Source organism: Coenobita brevimanus, chromosome 103 (genome assembly GCF_032717465.1).
Source record: "Coenobita brevimanus isolate Jiangsu-jjx chromosome 103, ASM3271746v2, whole genome shotgun sequence".
Classification (NCBI taxonomy): domain Eukaryota; kingdom Metazoa; phylum Arthropoda; class Malacostraca; order Decapoda; family Coenobitidae; genus Coenobita; species Coenobita brevimanus.
Window position 1 is genome coordinate 18282938 of NC_137056.1, and position 25944 is coordinate 18308881.

At 42.7% G+C, this 25944-nt stretch overlaps 1 protein-coding gene across 1 annotated transcript in view; it reads left to right on the plus strand.

Moving 5' to 3' along the window:
* Positions 1 to 25944, plus strand: part of LOC145415636 (O-glucosyltransferase rumi homolog) — a 627136-nt gene that overhangs the window by 321003 nt on the left and 280189 nt on the right. Inside the window, exon 5 of the mRNA XM_080284857.1 lies at positions 15363 to 15532. Coding sequence (XP_080140983.1) covers positions 15363 to 15532 — 170 coding nt within the window. The remainder of the gene's footprint in view (positions 1 to 15362; positions 15533 to 25944) is intronic.

Genomic DNA, 25944 nt, shown 5'->3' on the forward strand with positions numbered 1-25944 from the left:
AGGAGAGTGTATGTGAGTGAGGTGGAAGGGGGGAGAGGGAGAGGGAGGCCAAGGATGAGATGGAGGGATGGAGTGGAGAGGTATATGAGAGAGAGGTGTGTGAGCAGGAAGCAGGGCAGTGAAATGGAATTGGACAGGGCGACATGGAGGCAGTTTGTTTGTGGCCACCCCTTACAGGATAAATGCGTCTGGCAATAGACATATTATGTATGTATCAATCAATCAATCAGTCATTTCCTGTGGCACCCCATGGGATGCATAGGGCCTCGATGAACTCTCTCCACCAGTATTTGTCTCTTGCCATTTCCATCAGGTCCCACCAACACTCCTCTCTTGCTTCTCTTTTATTGTCCTCAACCAGGTTTCCCTCAGCCTACCTCTGCCTCTTCTTCCTCTAGCAGTCCACTCTGGCACATCCTGTATTAAACTGCCTTCTTTTCTATATACGAGCCCCAGCCATTTCCAGCGAGACAGTCTCACATATTCATCAAATGGTTCCACACGCGTAATATCCCCTACTCTTTCATTTGTAACTCTGTCTTGCCACTTTACCCCAAGAATCCTTCTCAGTATTTTGTTCTCAAATCCTAATACTTTCTGATCTGTTGCAATTTTACTGTACCATGACTCATGCCCATAAATTAAAATTGGTCTAACCATGGACTTGTAAATTTTTACTTTAGTAAGTACCGAACGCATATTATTATTCCAAACAGATTTCAACATTCCAACAGCTCGCCAAGCCTGTCTGATCCTCTCTACAGTTTCATTGTTTAATCTTTCATTGTTGAATCTTTCCCAGATATTTAAAATTTTGTACATTCTTCACCACATTATTCCCAGTTACACAATCGATTTGGTTCTCCATGTTCATATTAATAATTTCAATCGTTCCACAATTTAATACCAATCCCACTTTTTCTCCTTCCTCCACCAGAGAATCAAGCACCTTTTGCATCTCGTAAATACTTCCGCAAATCAGTACAATATCATCAGCATAGTCTAAATCCATCAGCCTCTTATTTTCTTTCCAGTTAATTCCTGCACCAGTTCTCCTTACATAATCCATAACCAAAACAAACAGGAATGTCAAAAGAACACCTCCTTGAATCACTCCTGACATAACTTCAAATGGATCACTCAAAGAACCACCCACCATTACCTTACAAAAAGTACCTTCATGCAGGCTTCTAATAATATTATACAGACTTTTCTGGTATACCATAGAATCTCATAATTTTCAATAGCTTCAGATGAAACACTATCAAACACCTTTTCAAAATCCACAAAACACATACTAAGTGGCATTTTCATCTCATTAGCTTGTTGCATTAGATGCCTTACAATAAAAATCTGATCATTACAACCTCAACCCTTTCTAAATCCTGCTTGTTCTTCTCTTAAAATTTTATCACTTACTGGCTCTATTCTGTTCAACAAGATTTTGGAAAAGACTTTTACAACTACAGGTGTCAAAGTTATCCCCAACCAATTTCCACGGACAATTAAATCTCCCTTTTTTGGTGTTTTTATAATCACTCCATTTTTCCACTGTTCTGGAATTCCACCATTATCCCAAGCCATGAGAAAAAGTTTCAAAAGCCCATTCATCAGCTCATCATTTTCCACCTTAACCCCTAGGCACCAGGCATGGGTAGACCTATCCATGTTCCAGAACCTGGTTATTTTCAGGAAAATCAGTTTTCCTCCCAATATTTTTTTTTTCATTACAAATAAATCACAAATGACAGAAAACACATAAAAAGCGTGTACGATTTGGAGGTGGTGGTGTGGTTTGAGGGAGCCGGTGTGTGGTGGCTGGGCTGAGCATGTTCAAGGTTGCAGTGGTGTGTTGGCGGTATTTGTGGAGGGAAGAGGGATGATTACCTTGCGCCAAAATAAGTGTTGAGTGTGTATTTGTTTCTCTCACTAATTCACATTGCCATATGAACTCAATATTACAACTAAAATAGCAAAAAACACAAGAAAGGAACTAATAAAGGCTGGCTTATTTTATGTTTTCCATGATACTTATTCTCTAACAAATTTATGTCTCTTTATTTGTTCACTATTATTTACACACTATTTACACATTATTTCACTGTTTTTAGTAATTCTTGACAGTATGATACTCCCTAAAGTCTGGCTGTGGTCAGTACAAATGTACTCAAGCACCAATACATTCTCCCTCACACCCCTCAGGGCCCCCTAGTAACCCTCCCCACCACCCTACCCCTGACCCCTTCCCCTACCCTGATCCAGTATCAGCTGGTTCCAAAGCCACACACTTCCTGCGCCGGCCTCCCACCACCCTCTGCCACAGCCCTCCTCACTGCTGGGCTCTTTCCACCTTCCTTATACAATACATCCCCATAGTACGCAAGTTCCAAGTACGCGATCCCCCCTTGTATGTGAGGACCTATTTTTTATTTTATTTTAGTGTATTTTTTATTAGTACGCGAACTGAACTCCTTGTAAACGAGACGGGCAGCGAAGAGTGGCCCATCTTCCGGGGTTACCCTGAGTACGCGACATCCCCCCCCCCCGAATTGAGAACGGTTACTTACGCACTTACGCTCCACCCACCTTGTGATGTCGAAGCTGCTCACTCGTCACGTGATGCCCGGATGCGCCGCTTGGAGGGTGGTGAGGTGAGAGTCCCAGCAGAGGAAACACACACGCACAGAGGGTACACCTGCTGTTCCAGGTACATCCCCGTGTACTCAGAGGCAATTTTTTTTGTGAGCCAGGATGTCTGCCTCCTCCTCCAGGAAGAAGAAGTGCATCACCCATGCCATGAAGATGCAAGTCATTAGGAAGAAGGAGAGTGGGAAGGGTAACACGGCCATTGGCAAGGAACTAGGCTTGGCAGAATCGTCCGTGCGAACTATATGGGCTAACAGGGAGGCCGTAAAGAAGACTGTGAAGACATATGGGATGGCGGCATTGGATGGGAGAAGCAGGCTGACCAACCAGGCTATAATTCTTATGGAGCGGTACCTGGCTACATTTATCCTGAGGAAGGAGAAGGAAGGAATTTCACTGAACAGGCGCTGCATCAGGGACCAGGCCAAGATTTTCTTCAAAGCTGCAGCCCTGAAACTCGCTCTAAAGAAACCATTTAAAGCCTCCGTGGGATGGCTTTGTCGTTTTCTGAAGAGGAAGGAGCTACGTCACATTTGCCTCACGGGGGAGTGTGCATCAGCGGATGAAATGGCGGTCAGGGATTATCCAGCCATCCTAAAGGGGATAATTGACAAGGGCGGCTACAGCAGGGACCAAATTTATAACACTGATGAAACAGCCCTATACTACAAGGCAATGTCGAAGTGTACTTATATTAGTAAGCACCAGCGCCAGGCCCAGGGCGGAAAAGTTGACAAGAGCAGGATAACAGTCATGTTCGCCGTGAACTTATCAGGCTCACACAAGATGCGTCCTGTTGTGGTGCATACCTCAGCACACCCCAGATGTTACAAGAATCAGCACTGCATGGATGACAGTGGGGTATACTGGTACAGCAACTCCAATGGTTGGATGACGAGTAGCATAATTTCCGAGTGGCTGTTGCGGCATTTCATCCCTGATACCAAGGCAAAAACCCGGGAACTTGGCATCCCCTTCAAGGTGCTTCTCATCCTTGACAATGTCCCATGTCATCCAACCTGGCTAGCACACAGCAAGGAATGTAAGATCGTTTTTCTGTCCCCAAGAACGACCTCTCTCATCCAACCGCAAGACCAGGAGTTGATTGCAACAGTCAAGCAGCTATACCACCAATGCCTCTACGATCACCTCTACAGCAAGACCAACAGCTGTGAGGGACTGCAGGCAATTCTTGACTTGAACACAGTTGGGAGTGATGTCATGGACGCCGAGGATGGTTTGGACTCGCCACCCGCTTCACCCCATCATCCTCACCACGCACAGCACCCACACAACCAACTTGAACTCCTGAGAAGACTTTTATGGCTATTTGGCGATCATTCAACCTCAAGGATGCCATCATTCTCTTGTTGTCCTCTAGGGCTGATATAACCACTGCAGCAATTAACCATGTTTGGCGCCTCCTCGCACCGCACCTGTGTGAAATTGCATCGGGAAGCGGCTTTCAGTCTCTGGCCGCTGCCGAGGCAGCCACTCTCACAAGTGCACAAGCTGTGCCCGGGTTTCAGGCCGTCTCGCTGGAGGAGATTAGGGGTTTACATTTGGCAGCAGCAGAGCAGGATTCCCAGGAAATCGTGCAGTGAGTGGAAGAGGCCGACGCAGAGCAGGGGATCGCAGCAGAAAAGCCAGCAACACCAGTGATGGAGAGTGAAGATTTGTCCATGATGGAGATCAGCCAGGTACTGTGTGCCCTTGATAAATTCAAGGAAGAATTCAAGGACATCGAATGCTCTCAGTTGCGAGTGGAGGAGGTGATGTCTTCACTGGACAAAACCTTCCGCTACTACACCGACAAGTACAACCAGAAAATAAACAGACGAAAGCAAACACTCATCACCCATTACCTTCGGCTTGAACAGAGTGAGGAATCACTCCCTTCAACATCAGAAGAGCCATATCCTGAGGAGGATCAAGAGACTAATTCAGTGTCTGAGGTGTCAGAAATAGACTTTGAAGGGTTTATGAACGAAGGGAGTGCATTAGCTAGTGAAAGTGTCGAAAGTGATGAGGAGGGTGGTGGTCGGGTGGTGTGGTGGGTGATGCAGGAGATGCACGCTAGGTGCCTCATCCTGCCTTGGATCCTCTTCTTACCTCCATCACGCCTGTTGTCCTCTTGAGTAAAGGTGAGCAGCCATATTCTTGTTGGTTTAGTTAAGCCATATCCTTGTTGATTTACCTGGTAAAGCCATACTCTTGTTGGTTTACTTTATGTTAGGTAATATGTCTTAGATAGTTTCCCCTTTATAGTACAATACTTAGGTCTGAAAGGCGTCTCAAGGGTTGCCCATGAAAGGGGGTGCCGCCCATATGTAATTTTTCCCATAAGTTTATGTATTCACAGTATGCGAATTCCTATTACGCGACGTCCTCTGCCGCCCATATACTGCCGTACGAGGGGGATGTACTGTGTATCTAAATCTTTAGACATTGTTACCATTTCTATCACGTACAGGTATTTCCTTCCTTCTCTTTTCAATCCCAGTTAACTCCTTTATGGCCTGATACCCCGCTCTTGTGCTCTGACCGCCATTTTTACTTAATATCTGTCTCTGTTGCCTTTTCATCACGTAGCCTCCTCTTATCACATCTAATGAGTCTTTTTACTTCAGAATGTAAACTCCAGTACTTTGCTCTAAGTACTTCAACTACCTGGCCATCAACATGTTGTTCTTCACTTCTTAACTTCGTCTGTCCGCATGAAGAAGCAGCACATTCAGTTTGCCAAGAAGTATGCACACTGGACATCGGATGAGTGGAGAAAAGTTATGTTTTCCGATGAAGGCACATTTCAAGTGTCCCAGGTGCGTTCTGCCAAGGTTCATCGCTCTACCTCCCGTAGTCGATATGACCCTGCTTACACGGTGCCGACTGTCAAGCACCCACAATCAGTGTTGGTATGGGGGTGTTTCTCAGGTGAAATGGAAAGGGGAGGCCTCTGCTTTCTTCCATAGAACTTGATGATGAATGGTGGTTGGTATATGCAAGGTCTGAAAGATCATTTGTTAAACTTTTTTGCTACTCATGGGTGTGACTTTTTCATGCACGAATCAGCTCCATGTCACAAGTCAAGAAAGGTGACAAAATGGCTTCAGGGTAATCGGATTGAGGTCCTCGACTGGCCTGGCAACAGTCTGGATCTAAATCTGATGGAAAACTGCTAGGCAAAGATGAAAAAAATCATGGCAGAGAAGCAGACAACCAACCTGGACAACCTCAAGACTGAACTGACAAATGTTTGGGGCAAAGAAATGTCCTTAGATTACTGTAGAGATCTAAGTGATTCTATGCCAAAATGCATCCAACTGGTCCTGCAAGAGAAACATGATTTCATATTAATGAATGACATTTCATAAACAAACATTGTGATATACTATGATTTCTGTGCTTTTTAATACCTTGTGGGGGAAGGTCCTAAGTCAATTTGCAGTAGCTGTATATATATATATATATATATATATATTTATACAGTTCTGCCCCACAGTACACGAGTTCAGGGTATGTGATCCTCATTGTATGGAATGACCTATTTTTTACCGAATTATAGTGTATTTTTTAATAGTGATGCGAACTGAACTCATAAAAGGCGACACAGCAGCGAATGGTGGCCTAGATCCCGGGTTAACCCCGAGCACGCAACACTGCCACCCCAAGAAGCGCTAACTACCAGTGATGGAGAGTGGAAACTTGTCAGTGAGCCATTTCCTGGGGAGGATCAAGAGGATGATGCGATGTCTGAGGTGTCAGACTTAGAAGGGTTTATGAATGAAGTGAGTGCATTAGCTAGGGAAAGTGTTGAAAGTTCTGGTGACTAGAGTGGTGAGGAAGGTGTTGTGTCAAGTTGTGCAGGAGTTGCTTGCTAAGGTTCCGAGACAATTCTCCGTCAAGTTAATTCGCCATCAAACAATTCCTTGTCAGAACATGGACAATTCCCCGTCAGTATACTTATTAATTAATCAATACTTTAATAACTATATTTCAGGGGGATCCATAAAAGTCAATGTGCAATAGCGTAGGCTTTGGATATTATTTATTAGTTGCACCTTTAGTCAATATTGACTGAAGATGCAACTAATAAATAATATCCAAAGCTTACGCTATTGAACATAGACTTTGATGGTTATTAAAGTATTGATTAATTAAAAATAAGTATACACTATTTATAGAATGACGGGGAATTGTCCAGGGTGCAAATTGTCCTGACGGGGAATTGTCCATATTTTGATGGGGAATTGTCTGACGGCGAATTGACTTGACGGCGAATTCTCTCCTGCACCACTCGACACACCACCTTCCTCACCACTCGTCACCTGCACTTTCGACACTTTCACTAGCTAATGCATTCAGTTTGTTCATAAACACTTCAAAGTCTATATCTGACACTTCAGACATTGCATTATCCTCTCGATCCTCCCCAGGATATGACTCATAGACAAGTCTCCACTCTCCATCACTGGTGGTTTAATTAACATGTTTCTTCCTCGCTGTAGTCGCCTTTGAATTATTCTAGCGTCACCCATAGCTGTCCTCATTAATGACAGCAAATTGACTTGATGCCAAATTGTCCCGAAACCGAGTGGTACAGGAGACAATTCGCCAGTTGTCCTCTTGGGTTAGGGTGAACACCCATATTCTTGTTGGTTTTGTTAAGCCATATCCTTGTTGACTTAGTAAAGCCATAATCTTGTTGGTTTACTTTATCTTAGGTAATATGTCTTAGATAGTTTCCCTGTACAGTACAATACAGTAAAAGTCCAATTCTTCGGCATCCAATTCCCCGGCAAATCTGAAGTTTCGGCAGTTTTGAGAAATAGTCCCATTTATGAAAATCTCTGATCATTCGGCAGATTTTCTGATTTTTTTTCGTCCCCTCTACTGCTGGGGACTTCTTCCAGCAGTAGCAGACTCGAATCAACCCCTTCTATTGTACATATGTAAATAAGGAACCTACTATAAGTTTAGGTAAGTGCATGTGAACTTGTAGGCCTACTGTATCATTACATTTATATACAGTATGTTCACTAATTTCTTTATTTTTCATATTCATGTATAGTACTGTATTCATTACAGTATTGCACAGTATCAAACAGTATACAGTACTCTCTCCAAACACATTTGTAATGATATGAGTACAGTACAATCCCAGTTAACCGGGTGGCTTGTGGAATTTACCTTCCCGGTTACAGATTTTTCCCGTATTTCTGATTTTCAAGTTAAATCTATACAAAGGCTATCACAGCAGTAAATACAGTTCAGGTACTCACTAGTCACATTAGGGGTTACACTAAGAGATTCCGCCTGAAAAACTGCCTTGTAAACACACACCATGGTCATAATGCACGTGTGCAATGTCTAGCAAATTGCACCAGTCCATTGTTTACCGAATTACTGTATTCATTATATGCACTGTACTCATAAAAATTGAAAAATAAAATAAAGAAATAAAAGCTTGAACATTTATTAGTGAAATGATGATGTGTTAAGACTGCACTGTAGAATTATCACGACACCTGTGCCCCCACGTGAGTTTGTTTACATTTCTGACCCCGACTGGTCTTCTTCCCTACCTGACCTCCATCACTCCACCCCTCACCCGCCACTCAGCTGTTTTGCAGAAAATAAAATAAATGATGTACGTATGAAATGCAGGCATATTATTAATTTATTTTTCTTCCAACAAAGTAAACTTTCATTCCTATTAACATTTATATTCAAGCATTAGTGTTTTATAATGTTCGCCTTTTTCAAGTCTGTTGCATATGTCCAGCTTCTGTTTCAAGGTAAGCACGATACGCTTACGTTTAGTTTGCACTTTAGGCATTTTGGAGTGTACAAATTACCGTCTATCAGAGGAACACAATAGCAAGAGAGCTTGTTTACTGTCTGGTGGCAAAAAGCAGACTGGTGATTTTTAGAGGGTGTGGAGGATGACTGAATTCAACTAGGGGAAAGAGGGGGAGAGGAGGGGTGGTTAAGAGGATTTGCTAGGGATTTACATTAGCCGGAAATGCTTTCACCTCGCTTTGTCTGACTTCACCCAGCCTCGTGTGACACGATCAAACGGCGGTTTGGCGGTCCATTCAAATTGGCGCACGGTTATAACTTACTGACATTTTTACCAGCCCTTGAATTTTCCCCGTTTTTCTGAGTATTCCGTTTGTCTGGATACCGGATAGCTGGGATTGTACTGTAGTGATGATAATGTTCACCGAAACTTAAGGTACTGAGTGGGTAGGGTTTTTGATAATTCGGCAGTTTTGATATTTCGGCACTTGCCTGGTCCCATAGATGCCGAAAAATAGGACTTCTACTGTACTTAGGTCTGAAGGAGTCTCAAGGGTTGCCCATGATGGGGGTGCTGCCCATATGTAATTTTTCCCATAAGTTTATGTATTCATATTACGCGAATTCCTATTACACGATGTCCTCTGCTGCCTATATAGGCGCCTACTGTGGGGCAGAACTGTATATATATATACATATTGCCAGACGCCTCAATCCCGTTCAGGGTGGCCACAAACAAATCGCCTCCAAGTCGCCCTGTCCCCCGCCATTTCACTGCCCTGCTCCCAACTCACACCCCCCTCTCTCATATACCTCTCCACCCCATCCATCCATCTCATCCTTGGCCTCCCCCTCCCTCTTCCCCCGTCCACCTCAGTCATATACACTCTCTTCGTCAGTCTTTCACCCTCCATCCTCTCCACATGGCCAAACCACCTCAGTGTATTCCTCCTAACGCTTCCTGTCACATCCACATCCACACCACAACGCTCCTTTATATCCTTATTCGTCAGCCTGTCTCTCCATGTGACTCCACAGGCTCCTCTTAAATAACTCATTTCCACTGCTCTCACTCTTGACTTGTGTCCTTCCAACAACATCGAAGCTTCACTTCCGTACGTTAGAGTTGGTATCACAATACAGTAATCACTCTAATATCCGGACGCCCAATAACCGAACATCCCCACTAACCGAACCTTATCGTCCTGGGATCAAACATTCCCAAAATGGTCCGAAAATCCAAAAAAATAAAAAAAATAAAACGATTTTTTGCCGTCCGTAATTTGAACTTGCCGAGCGCGCCGCGTGAGAGCATTGTTTTGGTTCGTCATTCCTCCGACGTCCAATAGAGCGCCGCTGCATCCTCCCCACTTCCCGCCTGTCTCTCACCCCGACTGGACCTACGCTCTTCGCCATGGCTGCCCACGTGCTCGCTTTTGTGGTGGTGCCGTACTTGCTGCAAGGTAATCTCTGCCCTCCTCTTAGTGTGTGTGATGATGGCCCCGCCTCCTGAGAAAAGGAAGAGAGTGGTGTTGACTCTGGAGAAGAAATGGGAGATATTGGAGAAAGTTGATGCGGGTTGGTCTTCTTCACGGATTCTCCGCGAGTTTAACCTGGCCCGGTCGACTTTGTTCGATATCAAGCGTTCCCGAGACAAGCTCATGCAGTACACGGCTGACTTCTCGTCGAGAAGCAAACGCAACGTGGAAAGGAAGGTTATGTTTACCCCCAAGTATGCAGAAATTGACCGATCCACGTTGATTTGGTATCGACAGCAACGTGCAGCTGGTGTGATGGTACGTGGAACGGAGCTGAAGGCTGCTGCTGAGAAGTTTGCAAGGCTTCACGACGCCCTAGACTTCAAGGCATCCAAGGGTTGGCTCTTCGCGTTCAAGTTGCGACATGGCCTTACTAACCGTAAAGCACATGGCGAAGCATTGGACGCTAACGAGGATGGAGTTGACGAGTTTCGGCACAAGGTGAAAGGCTTGATCGACAGGGAGGGCCTCACTCTCGGTCAAGTCTATAACGCTGACGAAACTGGCCTATTCTATCGCTCGGTGCCAACGAACACTCTAGCCGATGAGACGGAGAAGCGTGTACCTGGCCGCAAGCTTTCTAAGGAACGGATATCTGCTTTGTGTTGTGCCAATGCTAACGGCATGCACTGGCTTAAGCCCGTTATTGTTGGCCGTGCAAAGCAGCCTCGGTGCCTTCATGGGGTGATGGATGTCCTTCCTGTCGTATGGTACCATTCTTTGAAAGCATGGTTCACAGCTGTGATTTTCAAAGACTGGTTTCACCGTCACTTCGTCAAGGAGGTCATCCAGTACCAGACGAAGACACTGGGAATTCCTCGCGACCAGGTAAAGGCTCTCCTTCTCCTCGACAATGCACCTGCCCACCCGTGCGACAAGGACTTGGTTGCTGAGAATGGCCGTATTAGGTGCATGTTTCTGCCACCTAATACGACTGCTCTCATTCAACCCATGGACCAAGGAGTGATCGTGGCAACAAAGCGCCTGTACCGTCGGAAGTTCCTGGACGAGGTGATGGTTGTTCTCGAGGACGAGGACGAGCTCAGGGAAGGACGTGACACTCGAGGCAAGCGGACTTTGGAAAACCTTCGCCGCTACAACATCAAGTCTGCGCTGTACAACTGGGCTAGTGCATGGAAGGAAATCCCTGTGAAAACTCTTGAACATGGTTGGTCTCGTCTGCTTCTCGGAACAGATGTGGAGTACGATTTCCTAGGGTTTGACGTGGATGACTTCCATGCACGGCTACGTACGCACGGTGACAATGTTGATGTGGACGATGTTCGTGAGTGGTTGGACGACGACGAGGGCGATCCTGGGTATCAGACGTTGTCTGATATTGAGATCGCGTCTTCGGTTGCTGGTGTCAGTCCCGAACTTGAAGATTCCGACGACGAAGGCGATGATGATGCGGACTCCTCTCAGCAGGACACTACTCCAGCCATCCCCAAGCTGAGCGCACTCCAGGAACATCTAGAGTTCGTCCTAGACTACCTGGAACACTCGGACTGCGACAGGGAGATGGGGCCCTTGGGACTCGTGGAGGAAGTGCGTGCTTTCCGGCAGCGCATCATCAATCGCCAGAATCGTCGGTCCTTGCGTCAGTCAACGATTGACAGTTTTTTCAGGCCCGTGACCCCCGCTGTGCCAAGCCCTGGTTCCACTCCGTTGCCTCCCTAAGACAGGCCCTCATGCTCCGAGCCACAGCCCAGCACATCAGCTACAGTGGAGTCACCGCTCGATGTGAGTTTGAGGCTATCTTCAGAGTCTTCTGTAGTCGGTACGCCATCACCACGACCCACCGATGCACCCCTTGGTCGCCTGCCAGTGATACTCTCGGACTCTGACAGTGAATAAACAGCAAGAACTTCTCCACTAGACCACACGGGAATTTTGAGTGTTGTGCAGTGAAAAAAATGGTGTGTTGTGTTAAGGTTTTCAAAATGAGAGAAAAGACTCAGTAGAAAAGAAATTTAACGTAACTAACCTTCTTTGTTTTGGCTTTGGAAAATAAAAAAAACTTGGGAAAAGTTAATGTGCAACACTAAATTAAAATGGAACATTATTTGGACTAAAGTGAACACTGTGAAGAGAACGGACTTCTGTGTGTTATTGACTAAGTTCAGTGCAAGACTTCAGGAAGAGTGTACTGCAAGTGCTTCAGGAAATCGTTCTTACTGTCAGAGTCTGAGAGGAAGCAGTTATTCATCGAGGTGGCCAGGGACTTGCTGTAAGTAGCCAGAATGTTTCATATTGTACTTTTTTCCATACTATACTTACCAGAATGTGTCATACTGTACTTTTTTCCATACTATACTTACCTCATGCATGTGCAGTAGGAATGTGTTTTTCAGAGTTAGGTTCGGTTAGAATCCATAAGTACCAGAATGTTTATTAATGTATGAATATACTTCTAAACCTTCATTTTATATTTCTTTTGCATTTATTTCAGTCATTTATGTGCCTTATTGGTGTGATTTGGGTGTTAAATAGGTGCTATGCATGTCCGGAGGGAGTTGTATAGGTGTTTCTCTGAGTTAGGGTCCATAAGTACAAGTCCATAAGCTGGGGCCCAATATCCGGACGAAACCAATATCTGAACCTACCGATGGCTCTATTGATCCGGATATTGGAGGGGTTACTGTACTGTCATGTAGTAACTTTTTCACTTCCATGCTCACTTCCCTGTTTCTTATCACTGCAGGAACCAGCAACCTTTCTTCCTTGTTGTACCCTTTCAAGCACTTCACCCTCCAAACCTCCATCCTTACTCATCACACTACCCAAGTACTTAAATGTACTCACATTTTCCAATTCCTCACCATCCAACCTCACTGTACATTCATTGATTTCACCTCTCTCAAAGACCATCACTTTACTCTTCCCTACATTCATCTTTAGATTCTGTTTCTTACACACTCTCCCAAACTCATCCACCAAGCCTTGCAGCTCTCCTTCATTTTCACTCAACAACACAGTATCATCTGCAAACGAAAGTACAAGAAGTTTCAAAACACTACCCTCCCTCACCAGAGCCACTCTAACATCCACTACCCTACCTTGTACCTCTTTTATTACCCCATCCATGTACAGATTGAACAACCATGGAGACATGACACATCCCTGTTTCAACCCAACCTTCAAAAAGAAAAATTCATTCAGTTCACCATCCACCAGCACTGGAGCCTTAGCACCATCATACATACTCTCCACAGCATTCAACAACTTCCCATCTACTCCATATATTCTTAATACTTTCCACAATCCTTGTCTATCCACTCTGTCATATGCTTTCTCCAGATCCATGAAAGCCACATACAACTTCCTTCCCTTCTCTAGAAACTTTTCCACTGAAGATCTAAGAATGAATATCTGATCTACACAACCTCTTCCCTTCCTAAAGCCTCCCTGTTCTTCTCCAACTAATTCCTCTGTTCTTTCTCTAACTCTGTCAATAAGTATCCTACCATACACTTTTCCTATTATGCTAAGAAGACAGATGCCCCTATGATTACCATACACTTCTTTTTCTCCTTTTCCTTTCTACAAGGGAATAATTATACCTGACTTCCAATCCTCTGGGACTCTACCTTCCTCCCAGGCCAATCTGCACATTTTCCACATCCATTCTTCTACTATCTGTCCCCCATACTTCAGCATTTCACCACACACTCCATCAATTCCAGGAGCTTTCCCCAGTTTAACTTTCTTCATTGCTTCCACAACTTCTGTCCTACTGATTTCTTCCTGTCTTCTCACCTCCCTCCTCTTCCAGCCATTCCCCATCCACTTATACTCACATTACTTCAATCCTCTATGTTCAACAATTCCTTAAAGTATTCTCTCCATCTGCTCACTTTTTCTCTTTTCTCCACTAGTAATCTACCATTTTTATCTTTCACTCCCCAGCTAACTTCACTTCCACCCTGTCTTACTCTCTTCACCACTTTCCAGAACATTTTCTTACAGTCCCTCCACTTTACACTCAAATTCCTTCCAAATTCCTCATCCACTTTCTTCTTACTCTCTCTTACTAATCTTTTCACCTCACTCTTTCTTTCTACATATAACTCTCTCTTCCGCCTCTCAACTTCTTCCACGCCCCTATTTCTCATCCATTCATTGTATGCTTTCTTCTTTTGTGCCACAGCCTGTCTCACCTCTTCAGTCCACCACACTGTTCCTTGCACCCCCCTCCGTCTTCTCTTCCTTCCACACCCCACATCACATGCTGCACATATTTCTTCTGTAAATATCCTACACACACCTTCCACATCTCCCATCTGCTCCAATTCATATTTGGCCAATCGTTCCTCCACTTCTCTCTTATACTCATGCCTTTTTCTCATCCTCTTGTAACCTTTCCACTCTACTTGCAACTACTCCTTCCTCTCGTCTTTCCCTTCTTCTATTCCTCCATCTTACTTGAATTCTAATTCTGGCCACCACCAAGTAGTGGTCAGAAAGTCCACTCCCCCAACCTCTATAAGCTCTTGCATCCATTACACATCTTCGCATCCTTTCATCCACACACACATAATCAATCATTGCCTTCCTTTCATTCAGTTCACCACCCACCCTTCTCATCACTCGCCATGTATATCTGTGGATCATTTTATGCCTGAAGAGGGTATTGGCTATCACCAACCCCCTCCTAGCACAAATGTCCACTAACGCACTCCCATTCTCATCTATCTCAGCATGCACACCCCACTCACCAACTATTCCATCCACCTTCACATTCCCAACTTTACCATTCATATCACTGATCAAAAACACTTTCTCATTCCTTCCAAACTTTTCCATGCACACTTCTACATTTGTCCAGAACTCTTCTCTCACTCCTCTAGCACGATCTTGCGCTGGCACATACACACACACAATCGCCCACATTTGTATTCCAACTTTCAACTTTACCCACACAATCCTTGACCCAACTGATCCTTACTGTCTTATGCTCTTCTTCCATCTTTTACTCACAACTATACATACTCCTTCCTTTGCCCTCTCATTCTCACCTACTCCTGCACATATACCCCATCCATATTCCCATTCTCTCACACTTTCTCCTCTTCATTTTGTTTCAGTTATTCCACATACATCCACTTTCGCACTTTCAAGCACCTGGACAATATATATATATAGGTTTACAGCTTGTAACAAAGTGGAATATAGTCTCTCATGGCCTCGTTTTTTTTTTTTTTTTTTTTTTTTTTGAGGGAACAGTCTTATGGGCATCTAACCTTTGATTCATTCTTCGTTGTGTAGAAAAAAAATGAAATTGCTGGGTATGCTGTTAATATTTCTCTGTCTGTTGTGCTTCCACTGTTCCTTGTAAATGATATTGTATTTTGAACTGCGGCTCTGTTGTTGCAGACTAGGGAGTACTTGGACCTGACGTATCCAGCATGGACCTTCTGGGAGGGTGGTCCAGCTATAAGTCTCTACCCTACTGGTCTAGGGCGCTGGGATCAACACCGTACCTCCCTTATGGATGCGGCCCGTGCCACCCCATGGAAAGATAAAGAACCCATTGCTTTCTTCAGGTAATAAGAGGGAGATGCTGTAAACAAATTGAAGAACAGAAGTGTTTCATAGACACTGGATGCTTTGCATGAGAATGTCTGAGCTCTTTTAGTCAGATGGTTTATATTTTGGTCTCGCTACCTGGCATGATGATTTTACTAAGCTCTAGAGAGATTTTTCAAGCAGGGGTGATCAGATACAGCCTTGATCAGTCCATCAGTAAGAAACGCCTTTCCTAAGCTGAAGCCATCTGGAGACAGCATGGGTAAAACAAAAAACATGTCATTGACCTGAATGTGTTTATGGCTGGAGCAGGAGCTAAGACTGTTGTAAAAAATGAGTCGTTGTTACCTGACCGCAGTCTGTCTAGTCGAGCAGATCTGTAAACCACAGGTAAGTGGCTGCTTTTGTGAGGCCATCTTACAAGAATAGTATAGTAGAGTATGTACAATCTCAGTCCAGAGAAAGTTTCCAGGTCTTGTTGGTAGTGCTGTTAATCAGCAAACTAAAGCCGACTAACCCCTAAAGTACTGTGACTGACGATTGTCAGTTTGCAAGTTTGCCACTTAGAGTCCTATGATTGATGATCATAGAAGGTCTGTCAAAAACTGCCAAGCACTAAGCCAGCCCCTTTTATGACGTAAATGGTTCCTACCTAATCAGAACTAGGGGATGAGATGGTGGGAAGGAAGATCCCACCCCTTCACCAGGTCTGTGGGGGTACTCCACCCCCCTGCCACCCTCCTCCCTCCCTTTCCTTTGTCCCTAATGTGGCGCAGTACTTTCCCTGCCATAAGGGGCTTGTGTCTCTCTACTCACACCAATATAACCCCCAACACCACCTCTCCCTCACATGGGGTGTATGTCTCACTCCCATCTGAGACCCCCCCCCACCTCACCTCCACCTCACTCCTCCCTAGCTTGTGTCCCAGATATGACGTGGTGATTTCCCTGCTATGATCCACTTCAAATCCTTACCAGATGACTTGTTTGATGCCTAGAAAGGTTTGTTATAAGTTTATAGTAATTTAAGTATGGTTATTAGCTCTCATGCTGACTCCTGCACCTAATTTCATCAACAGAAACATATTTTACATTGATTTAATTGAGTTTGGTAAGGTTCTTTAGTGAAATTTAGTTTTTTTGCAGAATTTTTTGAATGTAATTTTTTTTTTTTTTTTTTTTTTTTTTTTTTTTTTTACTCATGCTGACTTCTACACATAATTTCATCAGTAGAAACATATTTTACATTGATTTCATTTATTTTGGCAAGGTTCTCTAGCAAAAATTGAGTTTACGCTGATTTTTCTGGTTTTCGCCTACCGCAAGTGTAGACTTTTATAATCTTTGATGGGCAGTTTTGCGGTAACCATTAGGCCAAGGGGACTGAGATTGGCATTTTGCATTTTCATGTGTGTAAATTCAAGCTCTTCAAATCTGTAAGAAAAAATTTTACCATGGTAAAAGTTGAAAAATCGACCACAAGTTGCGGCTGGGGTTGAACATAGCCTCAGAAAAATGCGGTCTTTAGGGTATAATATTGGTATCTGGAGGGGGAATTATCTGACCATAGAAATCGTACTGGAATCAGCTGAGTAACACAAAATTATAATATCCCTGTGGTTAGAATTTAACGATACAAAAACAATACCTAGACAGTAGACTTCTATTTGCAGTGGAGAACAAGGACAAACCATGAAGTCAGGTGGCTTACTGACCACATGCACCTACATTCAATGCACACCAGCATTGTTCGATCAGTGGCATGACTTTGGATAATTATTTACTTCTGACAGTGCAAGAACTGTGAGCAGTTGTATGTAAGTTTTAGTTTTTTATTTTTATTTTTTAAGTTGCATCAAGGGTTAGTTTTAATCGCCTTATTATTTACCATGGTGCTTGAAGTTCTCTCACATGGCTGCAGAACTGGGCTTCCTTGGGAGGTGTTGAGTGCTGATGATTTTGTGTTGATTGCGGACAGTGAGACGGTGACGGAGAAAAAATTTTGTAAGTGGAGAGATGGAATGGGATACAAGGGACTGAGAGTAAATGCGAATAGAACAAAAGTGATGATATCTAGGGATGGTGGTAGTCCTTTCAAAACAGAGGGGGTTTGGCCACATGCAGTTTGCCCCAAGGGTGTAGGAAGTAACTCTATCTCGTATATTGTTTATGATAGGTGGGTGCATAAAAGATGTAATAGTTTCAGAACTAGGCAGCAAAATAGTACTCATTTCATATGTGTCATGTATTTACCTAGCTGTAGTATATAGGACTTTAGTGAAGCTTGTGTTGTCCTGTCACCATATCTTAAATTATCCAATCGACTTTTAAACACACATATGTTCTTTGCTTGCACCACCTCCTCGTCTAAACTGTTGCAAATGTCTACTCATGTTAGGGAAACTAAATTTCTTTCACATCATTTAAGCATCTACTCTTCATCAGTTATACTCATTTCCTCTTGTCCTTCCATTGTCATCCAAAAATAGATTTCTCTATTCACTTTTTCCAGTTTTCTAAGATTTAAATATCATAATCAAATCTCTCTTGCTTCTCTCACTTACCATAACTTCAGCTTCTTCAATCACACTTCATAAGACAGTTCCCTCAAACTTAGTAGCATCCTATTAGCCATTCTCTGTACATTTTTTAGTTTTCTTACATGATTCTTTGAATGAGGTGACCATATCACTGCTGCATATTTGGTCTTATTATTGTGGTAGGTGGTGGCGATCATCATCCACTCACTTGATGTAGTGCTGCCTACTTCTTCCTTAGCCTTTATCATTCTTTTTCTGTGCCTGCCCTCCTCTCTTCCTATTTCTCCCATCTTTCCTGTCACTTCTTATTGCTTTTCTTTCCTTTACAGGTGGCTTTACATTGAGTGACAAGCCAAACGGTTTCCTGTTAGCCAAGAAACCATTTACAGTGCTGGGTGGTAACCATATAAGCAAACCATGCATGCTCCCTGTGTGTCAACAAGTGGGTTGGTGGAGGGTTAGTGCCCCTCCCCGTGAAACAAATAACTCAAAGTCAAATGGCCACCCCTTGCGGGATTGTGGTGTCTGGCAATAGATAGATAGATGAACAAAATTCTCTCTCAACATCTCATCCAGATAGCTGAAAACCACTCTCATTTGAGGCATCAATCTGTATGTCCTCCAGTGATGTTATTTATATGCTTCTCTGGTAATAGATCATCCTGTATGGTCACTCCTTGATCTTCCTCTTCTCTTATGTTGCTGATCCTATCTCATCCTATTTTATACTCTTAGCTAGGTCTTTTACCACTTATTCCCACTTCTAGTTTTTTTTTTTTTTTTTTCCAAGTCTGGCTTCAACTGTACAGCTTATCCAAGCTATTTTGGAACTCCTTACAACTGTCACCATTCTGAATTTGCTTTGTAATCTTTGCATCACTTACAAACAAATACATATAACCAGCATTCTGGCATATCATTTACATAGATAAAAAACATTATAGGAGCCCAAACTAAGCCTTATGACACTTCACTAGTTACACTCTTCCACTGAAATAGTTGTCACTTATAACTGTTCTCATTTGTCTTCCCAGTAAATAATTGTCCCTTCATTTTAGCAATTTCCAATTCACTACTTCAGTAGTTTTTAATTTCCATAGCAGTCTTTCATGTGGCGCCCTATCAAACGTCTTCTTCAAATCCTTGTAGACACAATTTGCCCAGCCCTCTCGTTCCTGTGTAATATCCACCACTCTGCTGTAAAAACTCAGCAGGTTTGTGATGCATGATGAGCCTTCCCTGAATCCAAAATGTTTTGCTGTTATTACCTCATTTTCTTGGAAATTAATGTGCCTTTTTCTGAAAATTTTTTTTGTATACAGTTCATAAACAACATTAGTGAGGTATCCTTTCTGTAATTAAGTGCGTCTTCTCCTTCAGCTCCTTTATAAATGAGCACTGTATTTGCCGTTTTCCAGTGTATAGGCAGCTCTTCCCCCTTCTATGAACATTTAATAATATCATGAATTGCTTGCACCAATTGATTTGCACATTCTTTCAGTATCCATCCAGCAGTTCCATCAGGCCCCATGATCTATCTCCTATAGAATTCCTTTAATAAGAGAAAGCTAAAATGTGAAGTCACGTAACCTTGAGAACCATATGCTGGTTCTAAATAGATATGGCAGCCCTTGCCATTTGTCCCATAATGACAAATAAAATGGGGTTGATGTGCATTAAAAATGGTATACTGATTTGTTATAGACAGTAATAACCAGTCAGAAGCTTTGAAGTAAGTTGCTTTTGCATCCTTGGGAGTGAAAAGTAAATAATAGGTGGAAAAAGCTAAAGAAGTAGAGCATGCAAATCTCGTACAGTCAACCCTCGATTCTACGGACCCCGAATCAATGATTACTGGAAGCAACGGACAGTATCTGTTGGCAGAGAATTGCACCAGATGCCGGTCACTTGTCTGCTATTTGAAAGTTTTTTTGTACAAAAATAAATGATACTGTAGTTGAACATAAAAAATTACTGTAACATAGTACTGTACCTTACCCACGTGACCCATGTCCCATACCACCTGCCACTGCCTGCATCACTGTTGTGTGTATCGTTGCTGTGATGAGAAAGATCTCTGAGCACGTGGTTCCAAACTAACTTAGTTATACCTAAGCACCTTGAAAGTGCTATGAACACAAGAAAAGCTTTTATTCCAAAGGAAAATGTAAAATTGTTGGACGAAGTGGCATGTGGTCTGGGAGCTTATTTGCAAACAATCAGACATGAAATGGCTCGGCTGTGTTTACGATGTGGATAGTTTCTTTGTTGGAAAAAAAAAATAATAATAATGATGAAGGAGCAGTAAAATTCATGTTTTTGCCTTGGGTGCAATGTGTTGAAAAAGAAAAAGAAAAGAAAAGCCTTGTGCCCGACCCTTGCTACAAACTGACTATCATTGGTAGAGAAAATTCAGCTCTTATGGCATGTGAAGACACTGCGTGTTGAGTGAAATAGGTAAGATCATTATGTGAATGAATTTCTTGTGAATTACTGTATACTGTACTGTCAAACAAATTATACTGCTTGGCTGACTAGGTTATTACTCATGATTATTTCATTCGCGTGTTGGGTCTGGTTAGTACTTGGATGGGTGACCGCCTGGGAACACCAGATGCTGTTGGCATCCCTACATGTCAAGTGGGGTTGGTGGAGGATTAGTGCCCCTCCCTGTAAAACAATTAACTCTAAGCCATTGGCCACCCCGTCTGGGATACATGGCGTCTGGCAATGAATGAAAAATGGATGTGTGTATCTGAGAAGTGAGAAGTATGCAATCACTCCATGCTGACGATTTCAGTATACTGTATTTTTCTTTTTTCCCTTTATTGTTGATGACTAATGACTCAAAAATAGTTTCACACTTTTTTTTCTTTTTTAACCCCTTAACTGCAGTGCGTCACTTTTATGATGTTCGGGAGCAAGGTATCGTACCGCGGGGCGTCACTTTTGTGATGTTCGGGAGCAAGGTATCGTACCGCGGGGCGTCACTTTTGTGATTCTGTGTTATTTTAAATTTGCCCAGGCTTTCAAGTGGTGGCTTGTATCATCTATCAGTACTGCCAGTGTCCAGCTATACTCAGTTCTGCTAATGTCATCTGCACTCCCATCCATTGTTGACAATTTAGCCATTTTTCCCCCCTGTCCTTGACTCCCCTCCTTACCTCCCCTCCATTACCCTGTCCTCCCGCCTGTCCAGCTGCGCTGCACTACACAAATGCTGGACAGATTTTTCCACTCCTTTTATCCATTGAAATGTGCCCTATGCCCTATTCTTATACATAAAAATATATTAAAGAGAAAAGGTAACTGATACTGCCATATGTCTGGAATGGGATAATTATCACCAGGCAGCACCCCACGTGCATTCGTTCACTAATTTCCTCTGTTTATTTACCCTTGAAATATGCCGTATGGCCTATTCTCGTAACAAAAATATATATATGAAAGGAAGGGAGAAGCCTAAGTGATATTTACATTCACCCGGAACTACCTAATTTGTTATGTATTGTCGATATTTCCTGCCAATCATTTTATAGCATATAAATTAGCAGCTGTCACCAGGCTGACATTGTCAACCCTTCCCTGCCCCTAGGCCACATCATTCAGTTTACTCTTGTCTTTCAAGGTGAAACCACTTCTGATTTGCGCCTGTCCTTAGCCTCCTGCAAAGGGCCCTGTGACCTCTACCCCTACTAAACCTCGTGTGGGCTAAGTGACTCTGCTGTGGAACGTGAACTGGCTAATTTGTCAATGGTAAAGATGGACAGTGACTACAGTCTTTCTGGTGACTCTAAAACATTGCAAGTGGAAATATAAATAATGTGTAAATAGCAAGTGAAAACAATGAATGTACTCGTAAATATAAGTGAACAGTGGAAAATAGTTTTATAAGTTACTGCAAGTGGCAGTGCATAACATAGTGTAAATAAAATAGAAATGTAAATAATGTAAATAAAATAGAGAATTTAAACAGAAATGTAAATAGTTAGTAATATAAGAATACGATTGTAAATACTTGAAGTAATGAAAGTGAAAGTGAAAACTTTCACTCTACGCTAGTTTACTGAACAAGAAAATGAATGCCTTGAGTGAAAATATACTACTAGTGCTGAAAGAAACTTATGGATAAATACTGTATATGTAAATAAGTGTAATAAAGTCCTAGGAATATAAAGTGTGAGTGTGTTTATGAATAATAAATGACAGCTCTGTCTCAGAATACCATTGGGGAACGAGTGTGGGTGGAAAGCTTGTATGTGCTCGTAATTTACGTTGCTTTCAGTGTTTTTTTTTTTTTTTTTTTTTGGTATATGGATCCCAAAGTACTTGAATTTATAGAATAGTGTTTATAGTTATAATATCAAGCAGTGGTAACCATATTACGGGGTATCGGGAAGTGTAAAGTGGAGACTTCGTTACCCAACTTCAGAAGTCTCCACAAGTCCTACAGTAGTCGATGAAGGCTCAACAAACATCCCAGGAGAAAGCTGAAGGTATGTGCCATATGCTTATTTAATAGTAATATTCTAGGACTTATAACTGATTTTTGTCAAATATTTTTAAAAAGTCAGTCAGAGCCCGATTATCCCCACGGGAGGCTCACGGCACACTTCTGACAACCCCGCAGTTAAGGGGTTAAATAAGTGCGCTGAAAGTGACTCTTGGCGAAATATGCATGATTCTGGGCAGCCACTATTAACATGTTGAAGGTCGGAAGTTTTTACTTGAATGGTAATGATGACTTTCAAGAGGCTTCATGGCAATCTTTGGTGGTTAAAATTTTTATGGGGAGTATTAGGGGGCAAAACTAGTTGGTTAGGTTAGGTTAGAATGCACTGATGTGTCTAGTCGTCGAGATCGTAATGTAAACACATCTTGGATGTCTTACGGTAGACACTTGTAATAACCTATCTTTAAATATATATTCAACGAAAAATATGGGGCTCCTAGAACCTAACCCCCTATTTTACATGTAAATATATGTGACTTTTTAGCACGAAATTGATTTTGAACAAGGTTCTGCATAACCTATCTCGTGTTGTATAAAGACTCTGCTGTACACCTTGAAGCTAGTCATAATATAATGGGTCCATAGAAAACGGGGTATTGTGAGGTAAACTAGTCTGTGAAAGTGTCGCTGCACCTCATCTTTGATACCATCATATTTCTTTTACTATTTTTTGAGCTTTAGGCTATTTTTCCCTTCATTTTCAAGCAACGGACACTCATCCCCCCCATTTTCCATTGATTCAAGGGTCGACTGTACTTCTTTGTCACCAATATGTTGCAGTCATTTTAAGAAAGAAAACAGACCCACTATATATCAAAGCAGTACAGATGGAATATTTCCAGTTGATGGGAGGGCGGGGGGAAGACATAAGAAAACTTACATGGTATGAGGAAACATGCAGCATCTGGTGAGGGAGGAGATTGGGAGAATGTTTATGAGGAGAAAGTTGGATGTGTTAACTTTGAGTGAGTGAAAGATGAAAGGGAAAGGTGAATCTAAGTTTGGAAGTGTGACAGGAAGGATGTCAGGCGTTGCTAGAGGAAGAGTGAGAGGAGTGGCCTTGTTAGAGAGCCCAGAAGTGCAGCAGTGTGAGATTGAATGGAAGGAAGTATCACTGAGACTTGTGTGGGTGAATGAGAAATTTGGACCTCAGTTGTGGATATTTGTGAGTGCATATTGGCCTGGTAGTGACAGGGATGAAGAGAGGGAGTCTTTCTGGAATGATGCTGATGAGGGTCTGCAGAATTTTTGAGCGAATGTAAATTTGGTAATGATGGGAGATCTGAATGCTAGAGTGGGAAATATAGTGGTTGAAGATGTTGTTGGTATACATGTTGTGCCTGGAAGAAATAATAATGGGGAAAGAGTGATAGTGATGTGTGTTGAATAAGAGATGGTGATTGGAAATTCATTGTTTTGAGAAACAAGACATTTATGAGTATACATGGATGAGACAGGAGAGTGGAAGGGTTGTTGATAGAACATTACTTGACTAGGTGGTTGTGTCCAAGAATGTAAGAGGAAGATTGTTGGATGTGAGAGTTTTGAAAGGGGAGGGTGGAGGTATATCTGAGCACTACCTGGTGGAGGAAAAGTTGAAAGTAGGTATGAGGTTGGTGAGAGCTAGGAGAGTTGGGTGTGGCAGGGAGGTTTTGAAAGTGAGTGAGCTGGATGAAAGAAAGAAAATGATAGAGTATCAAGAGAGTATCAGGGGAAGCTGAAAGGTGAGTGAATGCAGTGAAAGATCAGGAAAATGGCAGTGTGGAGGAGGAATGGCAGTTGTTTAAGAGTGCTGTGGTGGGGTATGTGGAAGATGTGCGTGATGTGAGATGGGTGGGTGGTGGTGTAAGAAAAGGAATTGAATGGTGATGCAAGGAAGTAAATATGGCTGTAGCTGAAAAGAAATGTGCAAATGAAGTGTGGCTGCAGAGGAAAGATGAGGTGTCATATGAGAGGTATAAGGAAAAGAGGAATAGGGTGAGAAAGGCTGTGTGTGATGCTATAGTGGCAGCAGGTGAGAGGTGAGGTAGGCAGTTGACTGAGAATTTTCAACAGAATAAGAAAATGTTTTGGAAGGAGGTGAAGAGGGTGCGAAAGGGAGATTCTGGAAAGGAAGAGCGAGTAGAAGCAGAGGATAGAAGGATGTTAATTGAGGTGGATGCAGTAAGGAAGAAGTGGGCATAGTGTTTTGAAAGATTGTTAATTGTAGAGCAAGAAAAGAATACTGAGATTGTGGCAGATGGAAGGGAGCAAGGAATAAATGTGCTGGGAGAGTTGAATGATTCTTTGATTACGATGAAGAGGTGCAGGTGGCAGTAAAGGAGATGAAAGCAGGGAAAGCTGCAGGTATGGATGGGTGTGCTGTGAAATGTTTGAAAGGTGGTGGAGTGACTATTGTTGAGTGGTTAGTGAGATTGTTGAATGTGTGTTTTGTTAGCAGTATGGTGTCAGTTGACTGGGCAAGTGCAAGCGTGGTTCTGTTGTATAAATTTAAGGGTGTTAATTATGAATGTACTAGTTTTATGGGTATAAATCTATTGAGAGTTGTAGGTAAGGTGTATGATAGAGTGTTGGTTAAGAGAGTTCGAGAGGGTATAGAGGGAGTGATTGGTGATGAGCAGTGTGGTTTTAGGAGAGGGAGGGGATGCATGGATCAGGTATTTGTTTCTTCTTCTTAGGAAGGGGATGCGTGGATCAGGTGTTTGTTTCTTTTTATTTATTTATTTATTTTTTTTAATTTATTTTTTTTAGATAAATAAATGTGTCCAATTCTGGGCATGCACTTCACAGCCTGCTCCCAGGGCCCAGTAGTCCTCCTACATAATCTATACCTCTGCATATCACCACTTTGGCACTAACACCCACTGTCCATATTGAAAACATGCTAGGGCTCTCTAATACAGGACTGGTGTCTTGGTATTAGCAGGGGTATTTTTATGATAGTCAATACCCTCTTCAGGCATAAAATGATCCACAGGTATACATGGCGAGCGATGAGAAGGGTGGGTGGTGAACTGAATGAAAGGAAAGCAATGAATTATTATGTGTGTGTGGATGAAAGGATGCAAAGATGTGTAATGGATACAAGAGCTTATACAGGTTGGGGGAGTGGACTTTCTGACCACTACTTGGTGGTGGCCAGAATCAAGATCCAAATAAGATGAAGAAATAGAAGAAGGGAAGGACGGGAAGAAGAAGTATTTGCAAGGAGAGTGGAAAGGTTACAAGAGGATGAGAAAAAGGCAGAATACGAGAGAGAAGTGGAGGAACGATTGGCCAAATATGAATTGGAGCAGATGGGGGATGTGGAAGGTGCGTGCAGTATATTCACAGAAGAAATATGTGCAGCATGTGATGTGGTGTGTGGGATGAAGAG